Source organism: Acomys minous (assembly GCF_964271855.1).
Source record: "Acomys minous genome assembly, chromosome: 11".
Lineage (NCBI taxonomy): Eukaryota > Metazoa > Chordata > Mammalia > Rodentia > Muridae > Acomys > Acomys minous.
Genome location: NC_140492.1, coordinates 73,656,547 through 73,681,537, shown reverse-complemented (window position 1 = coordinate 73,681,537; position 24,991 = coordinate 73,656,547). Strand labels below are relative to the sequence as shown.

General features: G+C 53.6%; 2 protein-coding genes across 3 annotated transcripts; one reads left to right on the top strand and one right to left on the bottom strand.

Moving 5' to 3' along the window:
* The first annotated feature begins 1,406 nt into the window (after positions 1 to 1,406).
* LZTR1 (leucine zipper like post translational regulator 1) lies at positions 1,407 to 20,809 on the top strand. The gene is made up of 21 exons (XM_084801783.1): positions 1,407 to 1,778; positions 2,191 to 2,253; positions 4,374 to 4,430; positions 8,363 to 8,442; positions 9,253 to 9,361; positions 11,440 to 11,523; positions 12,550 to 12,607; positions 13,455 to 13,594; positions 14,314 to 14,515; positions 14,760 to 14,915; positions 15,311 to 15,421; positions 16,029 to 16,121; positions 16,213 to 16,308; positions 16,395 to 16,560; positions 16,906 to 17,075; positions 17,233 to 17,389; positions 18,066 to 18,192; positions 18,297 to 18,464; positions 18,970 to 19,075; positions 19,157 to 19,237; positions 19,414 to 20,809. The coding sequence occupies exons 1-21, from the start codon at positions 1,588 to 1,590 to the stop codon at positions 19,528 to 19,530; spliced, it is 2,532 nt and encodes an 843-aa protein (XP_084657909.1). The 5' UTR covers positions 1,407 to 1,587; the 3' UTR covers positions 19,531 to 20,809.
* A 766-nt stretch (positions 20,810 to 21,575) lies between these two features.
* Positions 21,576 to 24,633, bottom strand: THAP7 (THAP domain containing 7). 2 transcript variants are annotated; one of them, XM_084801768.1, is made up of 5 exons: positions 24,506 to 24,633; positions 24,258 to 24,337; positions 23,706 to 23,861; positions 22,431 to 22,571; positions 21,576 to 22,231 (listed from the first exon to the last, which is right to left on the bottom strand). In XM_084801768.1, exons 2-5 carry the CDS (start codon positions 24,335 to 24,337, stop codon positions 21,679 to 21,681), a joined length of 930 nt encoding a protein of 309 aa, XP_084657894.1. In that variant the 5' UTR covers positions 24,506 to 24,633; the 3' UTR covers positions 21,576 to 21,678. The 2 variants fall into 2 exon arrangements, with proteins under 2 accessions (XP_084657894.1, XP_084657895.1); XM_084801769.1 differs by lacking the exon at positions 23,706 to 23,861.
* Between the last annotated feature and the right edge of the window lie 358 nt (positions 24,634 to 24,991).

The window sequence follows — 24,991 nt, the reverse complement described above, 5'->3', positions numbered from 1 at the left end:
CCGGTCTACAGCGAGTCTAGGACAGCCAAGGCTACAAAGAGAAACCCTGTCTCAAAAAACCAAAGGTGGGGGGGGGAGGTTTGTTTTTTAAAAGCTTCAGAAGCCTTTGTATTTGCTCATTTAAGAGAGAGAGGAGCTGAGACCTGAGGCTGACTCTATGCTCACAGCAAAGCAGCTGTTATTATTGTTATTTAAAAATCACATAACGCAGGGTGTGGTGGCACACGTCTTTAATCCCAGCACTGGGGAGGCAGAGGCAGGTGGATCACTGCAAGTTCGAGACCAGCCTGGTCTACAAAGCAAGTCTAGGACAGCCAAGGCTACACAGAGAAACCCTGTCCCGAAAAATCAGAAACCAAACCAAAAATAAAAAGCACATAGCTGGAGAGATGGCTCAGCAGTTAAAGCACTGACTGACTTCCAGAGGTCCTGAATTCAATTCCCAGCAACCACATGGTGGCTCACAACCATCTATAATGAGATCTGGTGCCCTCTTCTGGCCTGCAGGTGTACATGGAGACAGAGTATTCATACACAGAGAGAAGGAAAGTGGAGGGGAGAGAGAGTATCACACCTTTAACCCCAGCAGAGGCAGAGGCAGGTGGATTCTGTGAGTTCAAGGACAGCCCGGGCTACACAAAGATACCTTGCCTACAAAAACAAACAAAAATCATGTCATTGTTATAAACTCACAAATAAAAACACTCAACTGGATTACAGGAGCCACTCAAAACCCATCCAATCCCAATCCTGCCCCCCATCTCTTTTTTGTAGAGTTAGGATCGCCATTGTGAAGCTACTCTTGCCTTTTACTATTTTACATTTATATGGCCTTAACCACAAAAGAAAAAAAATACTAACTAGAAACCCAATTAACTTTTATCCATTTTCAAGACTTCATGTGTTCCTTTTGCCTGAACTTTCTGAGCCCTCATTTCACAGGCAAAGAAACGTTTCAGGTGGCATCAGGCTACAACTTAAAAAAATACGGGTTGTGGTGTAGCCTAGTGGCAGAGCGCTTGCCCATCAGTTCAAAGCCCACCGAAGACAATGAAGACCCTGCTGTTAAACAGAAAGGAAAACCCAGAGGTTCCCCTTCACCAAGAGTCCCAGACAATATAATGCAAAGGGGAGAGAGAAACAGCGAAGGCCAGGTTTAGGGGGCGCAAACACAAGGCGGTCAATTGAGCTGCCTGCAAAGCCGGAAACCTCATTCGGGAGGGGGGGAACCTTCCGGGAGACAGCAAAGCCCGACTACAAGGCATGCCGGGAGGGTGTAGCCCGCCGCTGCCTAGGGTATAGAGGTGGCGTTTCCCGAAAGGGGAAACCCAAGCAGAAATACTTTCCAGAATGTGACGTTCTCACTGTATGATAACGTGAGGAGCCCCGCGACTAAGCTCCTCGACAGCCCGCCGTGTCCCGGGGAGCGCGAGGCTTGTCGGGAAAGACCGGGGGCCTAAAGCGCAAGCTGACCGGAAGTGCTACATCGCCGGCGCAGGGCTCTCTGGGAAGTGTGGTCTTTCGTCTCGGCCCGGGCGGTGGCCGAGAGTCCTGAAACCTGGGCGACCCGTCCGGCTTGGACCAGGGATGGCTGGGTCCGGAGGCCCGATTGGGCCTGGGGCCCTGGCAGGAGGGGTGCGCTCTAAGGTGGCTCCGAGCGTGGACTTTGACCACAGCTGTTCAGACAGTGTCGAGTACCTCACGCTCAACTTTGGACCCTTCGAAACAGTGCATCGCTGGCGGCGCCTCCCGCCCTGCGACGAATTCGTGGGCGCCCGGTACGGATCCTGAAGGCTCTAGGGGTGGAGACAGAGCCGCGGAGGTGCCAGGACGGGCTAATCTAGGGAGGAGATCGCGTGTGATGTCAGGAGTATGGACCGGTCGTTCGCGACGCTGAGTTCCCAGGGAGTTGCACAGCAGTGACCCTAGGCAGGGTACCAGACCTGTTGTATTTTCTGAGGATTCAGTTTGGATCCCTGAGGCATAGGTGTGAGGAGAGGAGTCAGAAGAGTCCCTGATGTGTCAGGAATCTTTGCTGTCTGATGGGATTGAAGGATCTCTGTATATCTTGGCAGTTGAGAGGCTGCACCCAAACTTAGGTGGCAAGCCCCCTGTGTAGTCTCATTCCTCGGGTGCCAGCCAGGAGAGTGTCACCACCCTTCACTCTTTCTTTTTTTTCTTTCTTTCTAGGCGCAGCAAACACACAGTCGTGGCCTATAAGGATGCCATCTATGTGTTTGGTGGAGACAACGGGTGAGTTTGCCTGTTCTGATGGGAGTGGGTGGCAGGGGATGATGGCAAAGCGACAGACTGTTGTCTGTGAACGGCCCCATTAGCCATGCCCTGTGAGCCTGTTTGTCCATCTCTGTGGTGCTTTGCACTTGGTTCCAAAAGGTATGAACTCAGGTTTGCAGACTTGGTGGCAGCTGCCCTCACTTGCTGAGCCATCTCACTGCCCCCCCCCCAAACAGTCTTATTGGTGCTCTGGGTGTCTTGCTTCTGGTAGAGATTTCCCTGTGTTGTTTTAACCTCCTGGAAAATAGTCTCCCTGGAAATGACCTTCGAGCCCCTCTCCATACTCATGGACTCCACCAGTTCTGCTGAGGTTATATGTTGGCATATGACCCCTTCCTCTCAGGCCCAGAACCTGGCTAAAGGCCAGGAAGGGCACGACAGCCTTGATCCTGTACACTACCTGGGATAGCTGATCTAGAGCAGGTGAGATTTTTCCGGAACTCTGGTAGGACATGCTAACTTGGCATTTAGCTCATCGCCCCATGTCTTTCCCCAAGAGCAGTTGGAGATCCATTTACAACTGCAAGGCAGAGTGGGTTTCCCCCCTCAGCTGCCAACCCTGCAGTGTCTCCACACCTCTGTGTAAAGCCCAGTCCTCACAGGAGTTTATGGCCTGCTTGCTCTGCGTTCCTGTTTCTCAGCCAGCCCTCTGGATGCCTTGCAGCTCGGTTGTTCCAAACACGCTGCTGCCCAGCCCTTTGCAGCTTTGTTCCTTCCCTTCCACTGTGCCTTACAGATGAGGCCTTTGTGACCTCCCTTACCTCTTACTAATTCCATTTGCACTTCCTGCCCCCAGCCTGAGAGTGCTGGCCATAATGCATGTCCTCTGCCAAGACAAGGCCACACTCTTCTCAGTTCTCTACACTGTTGCCCGGTCCTAGTCCGCACTGACTGACTGAAAGGATGGGCCTTAGTGAGAATTCCCCACGCTGAGGGAGATCCGCGGCCAGCATGGGGGGCCGGTGTCCTCAGCATTAGGATGAGCCTTAGTGAGAATTCCTCAGCATTTTCTGTAGCAGGTAGACAGCTGTGTGGTGATAAGCAGAAATGTTGGTATGTAGCTTCAGAAGAAAGTTAGAGGAAGTTTACTTACGCATCTATTTGGGTATGAGTTACGATAAGCCAGAGCAGCCTCCATCAACACAGTGGGAAAAGGGTTTCTCCTGGGCAGCAGCAAGTTTCCACATTGGAAGGTAGGAGCAAGTGGGAGTGGGGCCTGGTCTGTTAAATTAGACTTCTTCAGGCTTCCAGCAGGGGGGCTTCCTCACCACACCCGCTCTCGTAGACTGCAGTCATGGGCTTTCATGGAAAACTGGTAGGTTCTGGGCTCATCTGCATGCAGGCCTGAGTTTATGAGACATTTGGCCCCAGTTACTGTTCTGGTTTGCACTGATCTTTAGGGGCCTAGTATAATAACTTAGTTCAAAACAGCAGCCTCCTATAATTTTGTTTAGCAAGTGCCACTAAGTTTAAGTGGGGAGTTAACCGAGGGAGGGCAGGAACGAGGCAGGAGAGCGGCTTCTAAGCATCGACTTCCTGGCTGTTTGGTCATGCTTCCGCTCCCATAAAATGAAGTGTGGGGGTGTTGGAATCCCCCTAGCACAGACTGCGCGAGGCAGGGAGGGATGCCTGAGGGAACGCTGAGACCGGTTGGTTGGTTCACCCTTCTTCCACATCCGCAAGTTGGTAACAGGCGAGAATGTCAGCTGGCCCAGTGAGCAGGGAGTTATCCTGAGTGCGCAATGCCAGATGGCAGGCAGAAAAACAGCATGCAGGGCTCCCTGATGCTTGAGCCAGACTGTCATTTTACTGCGGCCTTGGAAGGGTTAAGTGGAGGAGGAGGACATCATAGTGGGCTGCTGCTGGTGTGGTCACGGTCACACTGGCCTTGCCTGTGTGGGAGCCCTAGTTGCCAATATCAGCTGGCCGCTGCTTTTGAGCTTTGGGCACTGATGGGTTGCTTGAGCCCTTCCTGCTGCCTTCGACCCTGGGTGCATCCCTTGACCATCCTCGAGATCCCGGGAAGGTACCACCTTGCAGAGTAGCCTGGCTACCACCGCCCTCTCTCTGCCTTTCAGAAAGACGATGCTCAACGATCTCCTGCGCTTTGATGTGAAGGACTGCTCCTGGTGCAGGTGAGTTGCCGCCGCTGGAGGAGCCCGCCTGTCCCGAAGAGCCTCAGCAGTGCGCCGGAGTCACTGGCCGACAGAGCCAGCTCATCATGGAGGGCCGGGGAGAAGTAGGACCAACGAGATCCTAAGTGAGAATTCCCCACACTGAGAGAGATCGGTGCCTGGCATAGGGTGCCGGTGTCCTCGGCATTAGGATGAGCCTTAGGTGGCTTCCCTCCTTCTCATGGCCTTCTGTGAGAATGCGTATCCTAACTCCTGTGAGCAAAGGGATATGCGCGGTTTGCTTGGAGGTCCAGAGATTCTGACTTGGGAGGGACCTTCAATCAGCAGAACTTGTCCTGGGCTGGGAGCTGCTGTGGGATCTCAGACAGGCCATGGACAGGCCTCAGCTAATTAGTTTTCCCAGAAGCCACCTCAAAACTGGCAGCAAGGCCTCTTGTCCTACCCTTGTCTCAGAGGGCTTAGTTGTCCACCGGTCCACACCACACAGGTATTGAACAGCATGCAGACCCTATGAACCACAGCCTCAGCTGTGTGGCCTTGGTCAGGAGCTACCTGCTCTCTTTGAGTGCCACATATTTGTGTTACCTACAATGGTGCCAGTCTGGGAGCAGCGCACACAGCTGATAGGAGACACAGACCTGAGGGTCAGGATGTACTGGGCTTGCTAACTCCCATAATCTGCGCACACAGGAGCAAGGCACCGCCCAGCCCCTCTTGGTGCATGCTCTGTGGTCTGTGGGACAGCCCCCTTAGTCCCCAGAAGCCTTCTGGGGTGGGGTCTCTTTTCATAGAGGAGGATGCAGGGCTTGGGAGATGGTGTGACTGGCCTGGACACTGAGCCAGGCAGGACAGCTCCACTTGGTGCCGTGCCCTGTCTTAGGTAGGGTTTCCGTTGCTGAGCTAAAACACCATGATCAAAAGTAACTTGGAGCCGGGCGTGGTGGCGCATGCCTTTAATCCCAGCACTTGGGAGGCAGAGGCAGGCGGGTCGCTGTGAGTTTGAGGCCAGCCTAGTCTACAAAGTGAGTCCAGGACAGCCAGGGCTACACAGACCCTGTCTCGAAAAACAAAAACAAAACAAACAAACAAAAAAAAGTAACTTGGGCAGGAAAGGTTCTCTCAGCTTATAGTTCCTGTCACAGTCCATCACTGAGGGAAGTCAGGGCAGGAACTCAAGGCAGGTGTCTGGAGTCAGGAACAGAAGCAGAAACCATGGAGGTGTGTGTGTGTTGCTCACTGGCGTGCTCCCCATGGCTTGCTCAGCCTGCTTTCTTACAGCACCCCGACCACCTGCCCAGGGTGGCTCTACCTATAATGGCCTGGGGCCTCCCACGTCAATCACTAAATAAGGAAATGCCCATAGGCTGGCCTGCAGCCTGATGTTAAGAAGACGGTCTTCTTTATTGTAGTTTTCCTCTTCTCAGATAACTCCAGCCAGTGTCAAGTTGACAAAAACAAACAAAAGCAACAAAACCCCACAACCAACTAGGGCCTCACCTCCCACCCCGACCCCCACCCCTGCCGGGGCACTGGCGTAGCAGCTGAAGGCCTTTCTCACACTTGGTCTTAATACAACTGCTACCAATTCTTTTAGTTCTTTTTTCTGGGCTGGATATAAAATCCAGGGATTAGTGCATGCCAGGCAAAGACTCCACCTCCGAACCTCTGAATTTTTTTTTCTTTTCTTCTTTTTTTTTTTCTTTTTTCTTTTTTCGTTTTTTGAGACAGGGTCTCTCTGTGTAGCCTTGGCTGTCCTGGACTCGCTCTGTAGACCAGGCTGGCCTCGAACTCACAGCGATCCACCTGCCTCTGCCTCCCCACTGCTGGGATTCCAGGTATTTGCTACCATGCCTGGTTTATGCAGTGTTGGGTATCTAACTCAGGGTTTTGGCTAGTCATGCTAGGCAAGCGCTTGACTAGCTAAGCTCCATTCCAGGTCCAGTTCTCAATTAATTTAAAAATTCCTTTGACTGGCCAGCGAGATGGCCCGGCAAGCCTGTGGCCTGGGTCCCATCCTCAGAACGTGACAGAAGGCGGGAGGAGAGCACCAGCCATCTCTACAGGGCTGGCCTCTTGCCTCCACACACGAGCAGGAGCACTGTGACAGATGGAAGTGAAAATCACTTTGAAGACTTTGTGTTAGTCAAAACTTGCTTAAGAAAGGCAAAGTGGAGCCAGGCGTGGTGGCGCACGCCTTTAATCCCACACTCGGGAGGCAGAGGCAGGCAGATCGCTGTGAGTTCGAGGCCAGCCTGGTCTACAAAGTGAGTCTAGGACAGCCAAGGCTAACATGGAGAAACCCTATCTCAAAAAACCGGAAAAAAAAAAAAATAGAAAGAAAGAGAAAAGAAAAAAGAAAGCAAGGCAAACAAGCCAGATGGCAGGTGGATTTCTATGAGTTTGAGAATAGCCCAAAGTGAGGTCCAGGACAGCCAGGGCTACACAAAGAAACTCACCCCCAAAACAAAGAAAACATACAAACAAGCAAAAAGAAAGGTGAACAAGATGGCATACACCTATGATATAGCACCCGGGACGTTGAGGCAGACGGATCATAAGTTCAGGGTCGGCCTGAGACCAAGACCCTCTACTCAAAAAAACCACAAAAAAACAAAAAAACTTTAGTCCCAGCACTGGGAGGCAGAGGCAGGCAGATCTCTCTGAGTTGTTGGCAAGCCTGGTCTACAGAGCGAGTCCAGGACAACTAAGGCCATTCTACAGAGAAAGACTGTTTTGAAAAAACACAAATTCTAGGAATGTATGTAGCTTAGTGGTAACAGTACCTGCCTAACATGAACAGATTCCTGGGTTCATTGCCCAACACTGCAAAAATTCACATATAGCCAGGTATAGCAGACGCTTAACATTCTAGTTTTGAGAAGCAAGCAGGAGTGTTGCAGATCTGGTACCAGCCTTGGTAACATAGCAAGAGCCTCTCAAAAACAAGTAAAAACAAATTACTTGGGCTGAGCATAGTGGTGTAAGCCCACAAGCCCAGCATCCTGAGACCAGGACCAAGTCAGAATCTGTTGCCTACTTGAAAAAGCAAATTGTACAATATCTTCCAAATGATTCCATTAAAAACAAAAACACAAACAAACAAACAGACAAAAAAAAAAAAACCCTCAGCTCGGCATCACCAGTGGCTCTCACCTTTAACCCCAGCAGGTAGGCAGAGCTCTGTGATCTGAGGCCAGCCTGGTCTACACAGTGACTTCTAGGGAAGCCAGACCCTATTTAAGGAGGAAAACAAACAAACAAACAAAAAAATCAGGCCTGGTGGCCTTTTAGTCCCAGCACTTGGGAAGCAGAGGCAGGTGGATCTCTGTGAGCTTGAGGCCAGCCTGGTCTACAGAGTATGTTCCAGGACAGCCAGGGCTACACAATGGGTTTTGTGTCTCAAAAACACAAAACAAAACCCTTCCGGGAGAGGCCTCTTAGAGGTGTGCAGTAACAGTGCAGAGCAGTGGCCTCCCTCCAGGAGGGAGTTGTGTGCTGTTCCTTTGGTTTCCTCCTGATCAGTGATGTTTTAAAGTGCTCCATGATGGAAGCACAGAAACAAAACAAAGCTGATGCCGGGACATCCCATCTCTTTGGGCGGCTGAGGTGAAAGATTGCATGATCCACAAATGAGAGAACCTGCCCAAAAGGGTTAACAAATTACTGTAGTCATGGCGATGCCTCCCTCTAGTTCCAGTGTTCGGGAGACTGACAGGATGATAAATTTGAGGCCAAGCTGGACTACATAGCAGAGTGCGTTACATGGCAGCCAGCGCTACGTACAGCAACTCTGTGAAAAGAAGGAGAGGGAGGGTAGGTAGAAGTGGGGGAGGAAAGAGAAAGGGAAGAAAATGGGAAAGGAGGGGAGAGAGGCCAGAGCATAGAGGTTGCCTGGCTGACCCCTCACTGACCTCACCCTGTGCCTCTCCCAGAGCCTTCACCACGGGGACCCCACCAGCTCCCCGCTACCACCACTCGGCTGTTGTCTACGGGAGCAGCATGTTTGTTTTCGGTAAGCAGTCCCCTGTCCTCCTCGACCCTCAGACTTCTTGCCGCTCAACACCTCCACCTGCTATGAGGCTCTGAGCCGAGCTGGGGTCTCTTCCCCGCTAACTGTCCACTGGAGCGCCCGCCATGAGGCTCTGAGCCGAGCCGGGGTCTCTTCCCCACTAACTGTCCACTGGAGCGCCCGCCATGAGGCTCTGAGCCGAGCCGGGGTCTCTTCCCCGCTAACTGTCCACTGGAGCGCCCGCCATGAGGCTCTGAGCCGAGCCGGGGTCTCTTCCCCGCTAACTGTCCACTGCAACACCCGCCATGAGGCTCTGAGCCGAGCCGGGGTCTCTTCCCCGCTAACTGTCCACTGCAACACCCGCCATGAGGCTCTGAGCCGAGCTGGGGTCTCTTCCCCGCTAACTGTCCACTGCAACACCCGCCATGAGGCTCTGAGCCGAGCTGGGGTCTCTTCCCCGCTAACTGTCCACTGCAACACCCGCCATGAGGCTCTGAGCTGAGCTGGGGTCTCTTCCCCGCTAACTGTCCACTGGATCACTGGAGCGCTGGCTTGAGGGGCCTGCTTTTCTCTAATGTCCTGAGCTCACAGGGATGGGTGTGTCCTCTCTGATGGCTGGGGCAAGAGACATCAGTGTGCCCATCTCTGCATCCCCAGAGCCCAGTGCAGGGTTAATTTGGGTGTGTAGTCAGTACCTGGGGTGGGGGGCTTGTACATGTTAACCAGGGACCCCACATTTCTACCCAGCCCCCACACTTAAATACTAAAGTAGTACCCTAGATGTAACAGTTTACTTGCATTCTTCTCATCCAGGGGGCTATACTGGAGATATTTATTCCAATTCTAACTTGAAGAATAAAAATGACCTCTTTGAATACAAGTTTGCAACTGGCCAGTGGACAGAGTGGAAAATTGAAGGGAGGTAAGAGATTCATTCTGCTGAGAACTTTCACAGTAAGAGCTGCCGAATGGTCTTCAGCCTGGGATGTCCCTCCCACACTTCACATGGGAGTCTGTGGCTGGGAGACTTCCTCTCTCTTTCTTTCTTTTCTTTCTTTTTTGTTTTAGTTTGGTTTTGGCTTTTAGTTTTTCAAGACAGTGTCTCTCTTTGTAGCCTTGGCTGTCCTAGACTCACTTTGTAGACCAGGCTGGCCTTGAACTCACAGTGATCCACGTGCTTCTGCCTCCCAAGTGCTGGGATTAAGGGTGTGTGCCACCACCGCTTGGCTTTTTTTTTTTTTAAGATAATTTTGTAATTATATTTATGTACAGAAAACTTAGCAGTGTACATTTAACCCAGTTTAGTGGCGAGTTTTTTAGCCTTTGCCTTTTCCAGCTTGGCAATGTGAGCCACAGATTTAAGACCCAGGATGTTGCCTCCCCAGTGGCGACAGATCTCATCATATTTGTAGTTATTAATTGGTCCTACTAGCTCCCATCAGCTAGCCAGAGCACCCTTGTCTTCTGAGTTACCTTTTTTTTTTTAAAGATTTATTTATTATTTATTGAGTATTCTGCCCGCGTGTGTGCCTGCCTGCCACAGGAAGGCATTGGATCTCATTACAGATGGCTGTGAGCCACCATGTGGTTGCTGGGAACTGAACTCAGTGCTCTTAACCACTGAGCCATCTCTCCAGCTCCTGAGGCTTTCATTAATTGCTTAATTTTCATCACTGCTGAGTCAGCTGGGGCTCGGCTGGCTAGGCGGGTGTCTGCAGCAGTCAGGGATCGGTGCTAAGTCCCCGTTGCCACAACCTGCTCCCCTTTTCCTGTGAACTGCTTTGTAAGTACACCCTACAGCATTTTCATAGCTGCTGGGCCACCAAGTTGGTTTTGGTTATATTTTGTTTTTCAGCATGGGGTTGGAACCCAAGGCCTTGTTGATACTGGCAAGCTCTCTGCCATCAACCTTCAACCCAGGTCTGCGTCTGATTCTTTTTAGATCTCATATAGGCTAGGCTAGCTTTGAACCTGCTGTGTGTCGCTGAGGATGACCTTGAACATCTGATCCTCCTGTCCAGGCCCTGAGTGCTGGACTTATAGGTGTACCGTGCCATGCCTGGTTTTTTGTTTTTTGTTTTTTTGTTTTGTTTTGTTTTTTGTGGCGTTGGGATCAAACCTATGGCTTCCTGTATGCTAGGAAAGCAATCTACAAACTGGGCCACATTCCCACCCCTTAGGAGGGTTTTAGTTTAGTTTGGTTTTATCTTTGTTTTTCGCTGTTGTTTGTTTTGAGTCAGGGTCTAACATAGTCCCACTGACCTCAGGCTTGCTATGTAGCCAGGGCTGGTCTTGAACTTCTGACCCTCCTCCTTTCATTTCTATAGTGCCAGGATTTACAGACATGGACCATTATGTTCGTTTTCAGCATCTGAACTTTTTACACATCTGCTGCCCAGACCTCTTGTGCTATTGTTTGCTTCTAGTGTCCCAGCACCGGCCCCTGAGCTCAGTGTCAGTGTCAGGCAGATGTGGCCCTAGCTGCTTGATACGTGACACATGGAGCCCTGTCTTCCAGCCTGTCCTGATGACTCCTTTCCTCATTAAAAAAAAAAAGTGTGTGTGAGTGTGTGTGTGAGTGTGTGTGAGTGTGTGAGTGTGTGTGTGTGAGTGTGTGTGAGTGTGTGTGTGAGTGTGTGTGAGTGTGTGAGTGTGTGTGTGTGAGTGTGTGTGAGTGTGTGTGTGAGTGTGTGTGAGTGTGTGAGTGTGTGTGTGTGAGTGTGTGTGAGTGTGTGTGTGTGAGTGTGTGTGTGTGAGTGTGAGTGTGTGTGTGTGTGGTTTTTTGTTTTAATTGTGTTTGAGTGTTTTGCAGGCATGTATGTCTATACTACCACATGCATGCCTGGTACCTGAGGAGACCGGAAGAGGGCTTCAGATCCCCTGGGGCTGGAGATACAGGGATGGTCGTGAGCTGCCACCTGTGTGCTGGGAACTGAACCTGGCCCTTCTGAAGAACAGCCAGTGCTCTTCTGTGCAGAGACTTTTTCCTTTGTGTTCTAGGTTGCCTGTTGCCAGGTCAGCTCATGGGGCCACAGTGTACAGTGACAAGCTCTGGATCTTTGCTGGCTATGATGGCAATGCCAGGTAGGCAAGCATGGTCACGTGTCCTACCTTTGCATGTCCCCAGGCGCGGCATAAGCTCTCTCGGCACTGGGTGCCCAGGCTGGGGTTAGTCACCTTGCTAGGTTCTAAGTTTCTCAGGAGAGAGTGGGGTGGCGAGGCTTCTGAGTGGAGCTCCCAGCCAAGGGTGTGATCCCTTGATTTCACAGATGGGGGTATTTGAGTGACAGGCAGGGCTTAGAGGCAAGAAGCATCCCAACTCAAGTCCAGCTCTGGGTTCCTCCCTGTATTACAGTTTTCTCTTTATTTACCGTATTTTTCGGACTATAAGACGGACTTGACCATAAGACACGCCCAGTTTTTAGAGCAGTAAAACAAGAAAAACAGCAATCGGACCATAAGACGCACCCTAACTTCCCCCTCTGACTTTTTTTGGGGGGACGTGCATCTTATGGTCCCAAAAATACGGTATTTATTGTTTTCTGTTTTGCTTTTGTTTGAAGACAAGGTCTCTATGTAGCCCTGGCTGTCTTGGAACCCTATGTGTAGATGTGGCTGGCTTCAAACTCAACAGTGATCCTCCTGCCTCTGCTTCCTGAGTGCTGGGATTAGAGGTGTGGGCTTTCACACCAGGCTTCCTCCTTACGTTAGAAAAGTAATTTTGTTATATTTGTCTAATTACCAAAGCAGCACGTGCTTACTCTAGACTTGAACACTGAAGAAACTAATAATGGCACAGTGGAGTGGTAGGTTTTATGGGACACATACCTTCTCCCTGCTCCAGGTAGCTGGTCCTGTCTCATTCCCCTGGTTGTTGTGTGTAAAGCTATTTCTTTCTGTCTTGGCTGGTCAGACAGCCAGCAGCAAGTGAGAACTGCTGGGGCTGGGTGTAGGGATTTGACATACCATCTTCTTCCCCTGAAGTTCCCGTCTCTTCAAGGAACATGGCACAGTGTCCCCTGACCCACATGGCAAGTGGTTCTTTGCTGGAGCTAGCCCTCCCAGCCAGGGTCAGGACCAAAGGATCCTGCCTTCTCTGTCCTGATGCAGGTTGAACGACATGTGGACAATTGGCCTCCAAGACCGAGAGCTCACATGCTGGGAGGAGGTGAGGGGTGCAGGTGGGAAGTCGGGGCACTCGGGGCTGCATGGCAGCATCCAGAGGCGCGAGATGAATGAAGCTGGTGAGCAGATGAGGAGGTGCTAGGGTGGGGTCAACAGCGGTTACCTTCTCCCCCTTACCAAGGCCGAGCCTCTTTCCCCCTTGACCTTCTCCCAGCCCAATTCCATTATTAACTAGAGATGCCAGTTGGCCAGGATGTAGCTTAATTGCTAATGGAGCTTGGGTTTGATTCCTAGGCCCACATAAACTAGGTGTGGAGGTGCATGCCTGTAACCCCAACACGGGAGGTGGGTCAAGGTGACCCTCAGCTACAGAGTGAGTTTGAGGTCAGCCTGGGCTACCTAGAGAGTTCTAGGTTAGCCAGACCTGCACAGTGAGACTCTGTCTCCAAAATGAATGAATGATAAAAGCTTTGAGTCTGAGGCTGTAGTCCAGTGGTAGCATAGCACCTGCACATCCCTGCCTTTGACCCTTAGTGATAAGAGCAGGGTGAGAGAGACAGAAGCTCTAAGTCCCGGATGGGCAGAGTGCCACACGTGCCACACGTGGATTGTTCCAGTCTACCCTCGTGTGAACACGGGCAATGTTTTGCCCGTTGCTTTTCCTTGGAGCTTCATTTCTCTTGTAGAAATTATATTTTTAGCTCCAAATGAAGCTCCTGATTTTAGCTTCAGCTGATCAGAACTGGGCCCATGTGGGTAACTGATGTGAGGCTGTAAGCTGTGTCTTTATTCATTTCAAAGTGTAGGATAGCGTAGCCTCGGGCCTGCGAGGCCCCGACTCACTGAGCCTCAGGCCTGCGAGGCCGAACTGAGCTGCTCTCCTACCCCAGGTGGCCCAGAGTGGCGAGATCCCCCCATCCTGCTGCAACTTCCCCGTGGCTGTGTGCCGGGATAAGATGTTCGTGTTCTCAGGACAGAGTGGGGCCAAGATAACCAACAACCTCTTCCAGTTTGAATTCAAGGACAAGACGTGAGTTCTCAGGGTCTGGGGACATGTTCATGCCTGTGTTTGGTAACCGTTGTGATCCCCTCCTAGTTCCAACACACAGCAGGAACAGACAGTCTGGAGGATGGGTATTTGGTACCCACAAAGACGCCTGGGGTATGGCTGTAGCTCAGCAAGATATGGCTGACCTGGGTGTGGAGGATGCCCTGGCCATGTGTATAGCTTGCTCATTGCCACTGCTAACAAGTGTGGCTGGTACCAACCAGTCTCATGTGGTAGCAGAAGACAGACAGGGTAAAGTAGGCTCTCTACTCCCTTTGGCTGCTGGCTAGCCTTGGACCCTATGATGGGGCTAGCCTCTGGCACTGGAGGTAACAGAGGAAAAGGAATAGGGCCTGGGAGGGGACACAAAAGCTGTCTGACAGGTCAAGGTAGAAGGAAGAGCCAGAAATCCTGGGTGGAGGGATCAAGTCCTGGGGCTGGCACGGAACCGATGGGATACTGCATCTGTTTGCCTTCTTCCACTAACCTAGCAGAGGGAGTCTAGTGTTTGGGCAGTGAGCCAGTACCTGAGCTAAACAGGTCAAGGGATGCTGCACATTCAGGCTGGTGCCTTCCCTTTAGACCATGGGTTGACAGTACAAGGACTTTAGGGGGACTTCCAAAGAGGACTGCACACACAGGAGGAGTGTGTGAGAGAGTCGAGCCTCACCCCAGTGTTGGTTCATGGTCCATGGCTCTAGGTGGACACGCATCCCTACTGAGCACCTGCTCCGGGGCTCCCCACCCCCACCACAGCGGCGCTACGGACATACCATGGTGGCCTTTGACCGCCATCTCTATGTGTTTGGGGGTGCGGCAGACAATACACTGCCCAATGAGCTGCACTGCTATGATGTGGACTTCCAGACCTGGGAGGTTGTCCAGCCCAGCTCTGACAGTGAGGTGAGTGATGACTGGGTTCCCTGGGCTCCATAGAGCCAAGCAGAGCCACCTGAGACGCCTCACGGCCCTCACTCTTTTCATGCCTGCATTGTGTCTCGCTGCACTGGGCTTGAAGACCTCTGGGAAGCATACCAACCACCCTCATGGCCTTACTCAGCATCTCAGCCCTCCTCTGGAACCCATAGCAAGCCCTGGAAGGGATGATGGCTTGGTTTATTTCCTTTTGGTGTATGTTTTCCCCAAGGTTGGTGGGGCTGAGGTGCCGGAGCGAGCGTCCTCTTCTGAGGAGGCAGCCCCCCTAACCTCAGAGGAGCGGAGCAGCTTTAAGAAGTCCAGAGATGTGTTTGGCTTGGACTTCGGCACTACCTCAGCCAAGCAGCCTGTCCACCTGGCATCAGAGGTGCGTGCCAGGACCTTTATTAAAGTGCTGTTACTCCCTCCCGGAAGCAGGAACTCTTATAAATGTGTAGAGCAGGGCTCCTGGAAAAGCTCGCTCAGGTCACACACCTGGCTCTGGGAGTCCCATGCTTTCTCCTTTACAGCCAGTGTGGCACTCCGGACTAAGTACTCTCTTTCCCCGGGGTTCCCTGCAACTAGCCCTGCCCTCTGCCCCGCCTCACAGCGCCAGCTTCCCTCTGCACCTGCAGGAGCACCCAAGAAACCTCTGCCCAAGGGACTGGGAGTTTTAGCCTTGCCTCTTTTATGGCCACATGGAGCCATGACCTGGCCACAGCTTGGCCAGTGTTGGAGACTCTGCCCTGTCCCATGGTGGCTTTGTCTATTTGTGCTTCTCAGCTGCCCAGCGGGAGGCTCTTCCATGCAGCTGCTGTCATCTCTGATGCCATGTACATCTTTGGGGGCACTGTGGACAACAACATTCGCAGTGGGGAAATGTACAGATTCCAGGTAAGTAGCTAATGGTTCTGTGAGGCCTGCTGGGGTAGGTGGGCCCCAGGGAGGCAGCTGAGGCCCAGTGCCTGTTGATACAGCTAAGCCTGTGGAATGGTGGCATCTCTGAGTAGCCTGGTAGAGAGGGTTGGGTTGCGAGGGGCATAGGTCTAGGTAAACAGAGATGACACTAGGAATAAGGGAGCCTTAATACAGAGCGAGGCAAGCAGAGCCTCAGCCTAGAGGAGAGTGGCGGGTGAGTTCACAGGACCAGCAGAGGAGTGGGCCAATCTGGGCTCTATGCTGGGGCCTCCAGGGAAATCAGAGTAGCTCCATCCCAAACCTGGGGAAACCACTGGTTAGGACAGGGGCTCCTGGCATAGTGGAGGCATAGGTAAATTTGTCTCAGTGGAGAGGAGAGGTAGGATGGAGTTGCCTGAATTTCTGGGTCTAGGTTTATTAGAAATGGCGCAGCCTGCCTAAAGCCTGGGGACCTCTGTCAAAGAAAAACAGTGGCTCAGGCAGGACAGTCCTCAGCCAGGCTCACGTGAGCCCGGGCTGAGGGTCCCAGGGCTGGCTGGTCTCAGGATGACTTTTGTTGCTTGCTCACCGGTTGTCTCTGCAGTTTTCTTGCTACCCTAAGTGCACACTGCATGAAGACTATGGGCGCCTATGGGAGGGCCGCCAGTTCTGTGATGTGGAGTTTGTGCTTGGTGAGGTAGGTGTGACTGTCCTGTATCTGCTGGCCTCTGTCCCCTGGGGTTAGGGGTTCTGGGCTTTTGCCCACATAACATTCATTCTTTATGCAGAAGGAAGAGTGTGTGCAGGGCCACGTTGCCATTGTCACTGCACGGAGCCGCTGGCTCCGTAGGAAGATTGTGCAGGCTCGCGAGTGGCTGGCCCAGGTAAGGTCTCTGTCCTTCAGCCCCTGTGACTGGAACGCTTTGTCCACTGTCTACTGGGGTCCTCTGAGCTCCCTTTTCCCCCACAGAAGCTGGAGGAAGATGGGGCCCTAGCTCCCAGGGAGGCCCCTGGTCCCGCTGTGGGCAGGGCACGGCCACCTCTGTTACGTGTGGCCATTCGTGAGGCTGAGGCCCGGCCATTCGAGGTGCTCATGCAGTTTCTCTACACAGACAAGATCAAATACCCACGGAAAGGTCGGCCTGGGGGGTGGGTGGGGCGGACCAGGGTGGGCGGGGCGCGGGCAGCCGAGCCAGGGGTGGGCGGGGCGGACCAGGGTGGGCGGGGCGTGGGCAGCCGAGCCAGGAGTGGGCGGGGCGGACCAGGGCGGGAGGAGCATGGGCAGCTGAGCCAAGGGTGGTGCCGCTAGGGCTGTTAAAGATGTGCCTGAGACACAAGCCGTGGCCACCCTTGATGATAGCAGTTGGCATGCAGTCCAGCTGCCCTCTTGCAGCCCTCTGCCTTGGCCATGGCTGGAGCGCTGGGCTCTGTTCTAGGCCCTCCTTTCCCGGGCCCCTAGGCTCAGGGGCTTTTTGGTGCAGGCCATGTAGAAGACGTGCTGCTCATCATGGATGTGTACAAGCTGGCCCTGAGCTTCCAGCTGTGTCGCCTTGAGCAGCTGTGCCGGCAGTACATTGAAGCCTCTGTGGATCTGCAGAACGTGCTGGTGGTGTGTGAGAGCGCTGCCAAGCTACAGCTGGGCCAGCTCAAGGTACAAGTTGGGGTTAGCCTGGTTGCCGAGAGCGCTGGCCAGTCCAGGCCTTCCTGGATAAGGCGGGGTACGTTCCCTCGCTCCCCACAACAAGCAGTGTTGCCTAGGCTGGGCCTTGGCCTGACCCCACTTGCCTGCTGTGCCTTGTCTGTCCCAGGAACACTGCCTGAACTTCATAGTGAAGGAGTCCCACTTCAATCAGGTGATCATGATGAAGGAATTCGAGCGCCTCTCGTCCCCTCTGATTGTAGAGATTGTGCGGCGGAAGCAGCAGCCGCCCCCTCGCACACCCTCCGATCAGCCTGTGGACATTGGTAGGGAACTGCTCTTACTGTCTTGAGTGCAGGGAGGTGGTGCTGGGAGACTTAGGAATCACCTACCTGCCAGGCCCTTGGGGTAAGGGTGGCTCTGTGGCCCACCCAGGGGCTCCCAGGCACAGAGGCAGACATGTCTCCGAGAACTCGGGCTTTCAACAGCAAGCTGTGTGCCAGCGAGCCTGAATACCCATGAAACCCACTCCTCGGGGTGACCTGTGCCTTCTCTGGTTGGCTGGTCACATCTGATGTTTTGGGGTCCAATGGGGCAGGTGTGGCTATGTATCACCGGGTGCTTCTCCTCCTATCCCGCAGAGAAGATTGATAGCACCTTCACTTCCCCAGCTCTCTTTGGGGCGTGTTCTGACCCTGCCACTGGCATCAGAGTCCAAAAGTTGGGCTTGTTGGGGTGTCCAGCACGAGACCGGGAGCTGGTCACACAGGGCACATTGTGGGACATCAGCTATTGGTGCAGCACCCATGAGGGTCGTAACAAGGCCTGCAGTGTCCAGGCGGATGAACTGATGGCTGAGGGAAGGAGAGACTGGCACTCCTGCCTTGGAAACTTTGAGCAGTGCAGTGACAGGGTCACTGTGGAGAGGCTACACAGAAACAAAGGTAGCCTCTTCACTCAGGGTTGAAGTGGCATCTTCTCAGGTTCTCCCACACCCTGCAGGTACATCTTTGATTCAGGACATGAAGGCCTACCTGGAGGGGGCAGGCTCAGAGTTCTGTGACATCACATTACTGCTAGATGGCCACCCACGGCCAGCCCACAAAGCCATCCTGGCTGCCCGCTCTAGGTGTGTTGAGGACCTAGGAGGGAGGGGAGGAGGGAGGGGAGGGCAGGGCAGGGCCTTGCTGCTGACTTCCTTCTGAGAGCTGGGCTCTACGTCCCTGTTTGCAGCTACTTTGAAGCCATGTTCCGTTCATTCATGCCGGAGGATGGGCAGGTGAACATCTCCATCGGGGAGATGGTGCCCAGCAGACAGGCCTTTGAGTCCATGTTACGCTACATCTACTATGGCGAGGTCAACATGCCCCCCGAGGACTCTCTGCATCCTTTTACCTGTTGGTGCTCCTGGGCCACCACTGAGGAGCCCTAGAGTGTCCAGGGCCAGTGCTGGGACTACTGGTCTCCAAAGGCCCCAAGCAGGTGGGCAGCTGGAGGGGGCACTCTGCAGCTAGCACAGTTGGGTCCCGACCTTGCCAACGGCCCGGGACAGGCAGGCTAGTTACCACTGTTTAACAGGTAAGTGGACTTCCTGTCAGTCATGTCTCCGCCTTGGTTGCAAGGATACCTGATAGAGCCAGAGAAGGGCTTGGAAAAATTCTGTGAACGTGCACATGGCAGTCAAAGCACTTGGGTTTCCCTGGGTCTTGAACAGGGCCTTTGAGACTGAAACGGTTCAGAGCCAGTTCAGAGCGCAAGCTGGCTGGGGCCCTGTCTGGAGCTCTGGCTTCTGGGGTTTGTGCACTTCTGGCAATCTCCTCCCCAGGAGGACAAGGGATGCAGCAGAATAGGTGGATGCAGGCGTATACATGTCCTTTGACTTGGCAGCTCCTTAACTTGTACCCAGCTACCTGTTTGCAGCGCCCTACTACTATGGCTTCTACAACAACCGACTGCAGGCATACTGCAAGCAGAACCTGGAGATGAATGTCACGGTGCAGAATGTGCTACAGGTAGGTAGGGCCTCAGGACCTTCAGGCCACACCTTCCCGTGGGGGAGGTGGTGCAGTGCCTCATGGTTCCTGCCCTTGCAGATTCTGGAGGCGGCTGACAAGACACAGGCACTGGACATGAAGCGGCACTGCTTGCACATCATTGTACACCAGTTCACCAAGGTCAGGCTCTGGCCCCAGTGTCCTAAGTCCCAGCCCTCCCCAGCTGGCCTGGGCTCTTGGCCATTGCCCATTGTCCTTAGACAGCCAAGCCCTAAGCAGGCTAGGCCCCAAGAGGACTCAGCTGCCTACCTTGGTCCTCCCGGGAGTCTGGTTTCATCTAGTTTTGGTCTGTGCAGGTCTCTAAGCTGCCAACACTGCGGCTGCTGAGCCAGCAGCTGCTGCTGGACATCATAGACTCCCTGGCCTCCCACATCTCTGACAAGCAGTGTGCAGAGCTGGGTGCTGACATCTGAGGACCCTGGTGGGGACCCTGCCTGTTGGAGAGTGACGACACCCAACTGATTGGCCACATCTCCACCTGCAGAGTGGCCACTCCTGTGAGGTCAAGGCAGGGCAGAGGTGTACAGGAACTCCCAAATTCCTGCACTTCCATTGAGGACACAGGCCCTACGGGGAATGGCAAGTGAAGCAGGCTCCCTTTCCAGCTGGCATCTCTCCCTAGGAGACCAGGGCTCAGGGACACCACCGAGCAATAGAGCAGTGATGGCTCTGTGTTGCCCACGGCTGTGTTGCGGAACCAGCATGGAATCCTATTGTCAGGGGATGAGAGGAGGCAAGTTACTCTAGCAAGAGGCTGCACCCAGGTGTTGTGCATGGGACCAGTGACAGTGTTCTGCTCCTACACATGAACTTTGGAAGGTTTTGCTCCCAGCTCCCAGGGCAGCAAGCCTAGCTCGGCCTCCCAGAGAGGCTGAGTATTCTGGCCCCACCCAGTGTGTATCTCTGGGCCAAGGAGAAGTCAGCAGAGATGATCCTATGCACGTGTTCTGTCACAGACATGCCTCTGGCACAGCTCTACCAATGCTACTGACACACTTGGCTGGCATAGTTGCCAGCACGGGTCTGCCTTCTGTAGCACATGATAGTTCCATGGCTTAGGAGAGTCCCCAGATGTGGGCTTAGCATATCTTCCCTGTTGTGCTCATGTTAACACATGGTGTCAGCTATAAGGGAAGGAAAACTGCATACCTGTGACATCGCCTCAGAACCCTGGGCTGCCCATCCTTGTTAGACAGCAGGCCGTTAAAGCCTACATCTCAATACAGGACAGTAGACCTTTATTTGCATACAGGAACCTATTCTCTTACTTCCTAGCAAGCCACTACTCATTTAGGAGAAATGCTTGGCTCTTCCTGGCCTTAGAACACACTTCCCTGCTGTGCTGCATTCACCTATGCTGTGGGGCTCCAGGTAGAAAGGTGCACTGGGTGGCCGTCCCATACGGACAGCCAGGAAGTGGGACAAGATGTGCTGGGAAGAGAGAGAGGGACCAGGCACAAGCTGAGCTCAAGAAGCAGCTAAGCTGAGTGAAGGGCACCAGCCTCTGGTGGGCAGCCAGGCAGGTGAGGGTCAGCTTGCCACTGTGTGAGCCAGTCCCCCACATGGCCTCGTCCAAACCTCTCTGGGGGAACACGTGAAAGCTTTGGTCTACAGCTCTAAATGCTGATGCCTGTAACTGGCCCTTCAACTATCTCCTCTACACAGGATATGAATAAACATATACAGCCAGGACTCCAACGAGAACCTTGTGTACCAACCACAGCCAGAAGCTCGTGGCCATGCAACAGTAGGGAGAGGGCACTTGGTATTTGCTACAGACACAGCTGTAGTAAGAAGCCTAGGTTCCCAAGGTAAATACAATACCAAGGCCGGGGGGCCGGGCGTGGTGGCGCACGCCTTTAATCCCAGCACTCGGGAGGCAGAGGCAGGCGGATCGCTGTGAGTTCAAGGCCAGCCTGGTCTACAAAGTGAGTCCAGGACAGCCAAGGCTACACAGAGAGACCCTGTCTCGAAAAAAACCAAAAAAAGAAAAAGAAAAAAAAAAAAAAAAAAAAAAAACAATACCAAGGCCGGGACCTCAATGCTATATCCAAAACAGACACCTGACAAGTGTAGTGCCCTATGTTGGTTTTGAGGGCAGCGGGGCCGGGGGCAATGCAAGGGACTAGCCAATCAGATGAGGCCTGTGGACAGAAGCTTGTGCCCCTACATAAGTTCGAGTCTGACAATGGCCATGACAGCACATGTCTATAATTCTACCCAAGGAGGGACAAGTAGGACTAGGAGTTTAAGGTCCTCTCTGGCTACAAAGACACCAGCCTGGACTACATAAACCCCTGACTCAAAAAGGAAGGGTAGGGTATAGAGCTGCACTCAGAGGAGTTTGCTTTCTTACCTCAGAACTTGAAATCAAACTTCCCTAGGGCCAGGAGCCACTGTCCAGGGACGAACTGGAACCCCCGCCCCCCACCCCAGCTGAGCCAGACAGCAGAATCTCTTTGTAGCATCCACTTTATTGTGGTATCTGGCCAGCCTGGTGGACGCAGCGCCAATCAAGTCCCTCCGAGGAAGAGAGGCCACAGCCCTGGTGTGTCCCTCCCTCATGCCATGCTGCTGCTCAGCTGCATAGCAAAGTCCTGTACGTGGTCCTTCAGCGTCTGCCGAGCATCTGCCTGTGCTCGCTTCTCCCGTGCCCGTTCCTGCTGCAGTTTGGTCAGTCGCAATCTAAGCCGTTGCTCCCGCCGCTTGCAGGCCTGCAGCTGGCGCTGGGCCTTGTCCAAAGCGTCCAGAGCCGCCTCAGCTCTCCTCTTCCAGAGCAAGGCGCTCCCCACTTGGTAGCTGTGCTCACTCTGGATGTAGGCTCCAGCTGGTGGGGGCAGCCGGAGCATGTAGGCAGATGGCGAGACGGGCCTTGGCTGAAGAGGGGAGGGGTGCTGCTCTGGTGAAGGCTGGGTGCTACAGCCTGCCTCATCTGCTTGAGCACCTAGCGGGCCCAGAAGGTCTGAGAAGGGGCTGGTAAGGCCAGGGTCCAGCCTCACAGCTGGAGATGCAGGCAGAGTGGCAGGTGCGGAGGCCTCTTCCACAGGAAAGCAGAGGATGTCGGCAGGAGGAGGTGGAGAAAATGGAGTCGCAGGTCCTTGATTTTCAGAGCAGCTGGAGGGGAGACAGAAAGAAACTGACTAGCCGACTCAGGGCATGCCACGCGCCTCTCAAAAGCCCACTTAGTTCCCCTAACACCCAAGTGCCTTCACTGGGTCTAGGCAGCAAGAAGCCTGTTCAGTGAAGATGCTGGCATTCCCAGCCCCTCAGCCCTGGGACGGGGGTGGGATGTACCCCATCCTGCAGCACATACCGCTTCCTGCATCGCCGGAGCCGGCTGACATCAGGCAGGCCAGGTGGAAAACCATGCCCCTTGGTCTTGGGTGTTCGACGCAACTTGGAGAAAGACTCGAATATGGTGGGGACTGCCCCTTCCTTCAGCCTGTGATACCCACTGTGGGGAAAAGCAGCCCAGATGAGCTGAAGAAAAAGTACTGCCACTTCCCCTGGAATCCCAACATGGGCGCCTCAGCTCTAGGGGCTGACAGGCTCCAAGGCACACTGCCAGGATGAAATCTGAAGAATGCTAAGTTTAGTAAAGAGCAAACAAAGCTTCTGGAGTTGAGGTGAGTGGGAAAACTCCACCAGCAGGGATAGGTGGGCCACTCAAAGCAATCCTCATCTGTACACCTGCTGGAAGGACTAGGTGCCCAAAGTGCCATAGAAAAACTTTTTTTTTTTTTTTGAGCCCAGGGGCTAATCTCAGGTGTCTTCCTTAGTCATTCTCCACATTTGTTTTTAATGATTTTTTTTCCTTAAAAACTTTTATACAAAAACAACAACAACAAAACCCCAAAACTTTTATACCTGTAGGTATGACTGTTCACCTAGTACACCCACAGAGGTCAGAATTAGTTTACTGACTGTTGTAAGCCACTCTGTGGATGGTGCGAAATGAACCCAGGTCAGCTTGAAGAACAGCCAGTACCCATACCCTCCGAGCCAGCCCTATCTACTTTACGTATATGGATGTTTTGCCTGCATTTATGTATGTGTGCCATCCGTGTATCCGCGCCCTCAGAGGTAGGAAGGTGAGGAATCCCCTGGAGCTGGGAATCAAATCCATCTTCCGTAAGAGTAACAAGTACTCTAAGCTGTTAAGCCATCTCTCCATCCCATCCACCTTAGTGTTTACTTATTTTTTTAAAGACAATTTCTCTTAAACAACTTATTAATACTGGCTTGTCAGTAACCCCAAGGCCCCTTTTGTCTTCTCCAGGCCTGGGAGTAAAAGAACAGGCCATCGCATGTGGCTTTTTTACTTGGGTACTTGAATCTCAACTCGGGTTCTTCCTCATGTCTTTACTAAGGCCCCAGCCCAGACAGGCTGTTTGTCTCTGACGTCACTGGTACGGTGATCCGGTACAGAACTGAAGGAGGCAACAGCATCCTTGACACTAGGTCTATCTGTGAGCATGCCAGTCCTAAGTTCATGGACTTCCCCAGGGCCAAGAGCTGCCCCACTTGACCCCCTGCTCTGATGCCTCCCTCACAACCTGTCCTGGTGTTGGCTGGCAGAAAGACCCACCTGATTCCCACCAGCTCAAAGCAGTTTTCCTCGAAGTGTTTGGAGCAGAAGTAGATGTACTCAGAGGCCGGGTCCCACAGGCCCTGGCCGCTGGGGTCCAGCCGCTGACAGTTGGCCAGCCACAAGCCGCGCCTGGGGTTGTCTTTCTTGGGAAGTCTGCAGAGCCACAAAACCGTGAGCACCAGACCGTTTGCAGCCCTGCGATCAGGATGCCCAAGCTCCCCAGGCAGAAGGGCAGACTCCCCGAGACCCTTTCGGATTACGTTACCACCCGCTAGGGAAAAAGAAAAAACTGAGGACGAGCGAAGGAACCGGGCCTGCTGAGCATCTTCTAGCAGGACTGAGTCAGAGCTGCCAATCCACGCCAGGTAAGCGTCCAGTCCTTTCTGGCTGGACTCGAGACTACTCGACCGCCCCTCCCACCCTCCCGCTCACATGGTTCGAGCCTCACTTCGACCTCAGGAAGGCGCCGTCTCCCGCGCGGCCTAAGGTACGGCAACACCAGCGCCTGCGCGTGTGAGCCCTCGCGTGCCACTACGCACGCGCGCTGACCTGTGGAAGGAGATGCCGCGGTTGCGAGTCTCGCGCGTATCCCGTGTGCAGCAGCCGGCGGCGGAGCAGTGTCGCGGCATCTGGGGAAGGGGCGGGATCTGAGTCGCGGGCGGCAGGCGGGGGAGGGCAGTCTTCACGCCCAGCCGCCACTCCCTCCAGAGGGCCTGGGCCTGTGGGCTCCCCCGCGGCCCGACCCCGTCCCAGCCCAGTCCTAACTCGTTCTATAGACTCCCGTCAGCGGTACTCACGGTCTTGCCATTGCTGCGCCGCCGAAGTCTCGCGATGGGTGGGTCGATGCGGAAGTGGGTAGCATAGAGACTCCGTAGCCGGTGGCCACTGCCCCCCGCCCCCAGGGGCGGGACCGGAAGAGATCCTGGCGGGGCGGGCCACCGGATGTTGGTCGCTGGCAACTTGAGATTCCTGGAGCTGGAGAGCTGTCATTTGTTTTGCTTGTGTATCCAAGGTAACTGCTGAGCGCCAGCTGTTTGGACGAAGCTGCCCGGTTGTAGTCTCTGGTGCTCCCTGAACAGCGTAAGCTGACACTGGTTGAAAAAGATCCACTACCAAGAAAAACCTGGGCACTTGCTTGAAAGAACCCCAGTCAAAGGGTTGGCGGGGTGGCCCAGCCTTGCTACCAACCGGGAGTCTCTGAGTTTGATCCCCGGGACCCACTTGGAGGAAGGAGTGAACCAACGCCCAATAGTTGCCCTCTGACCCCCACATCTGGCACATAT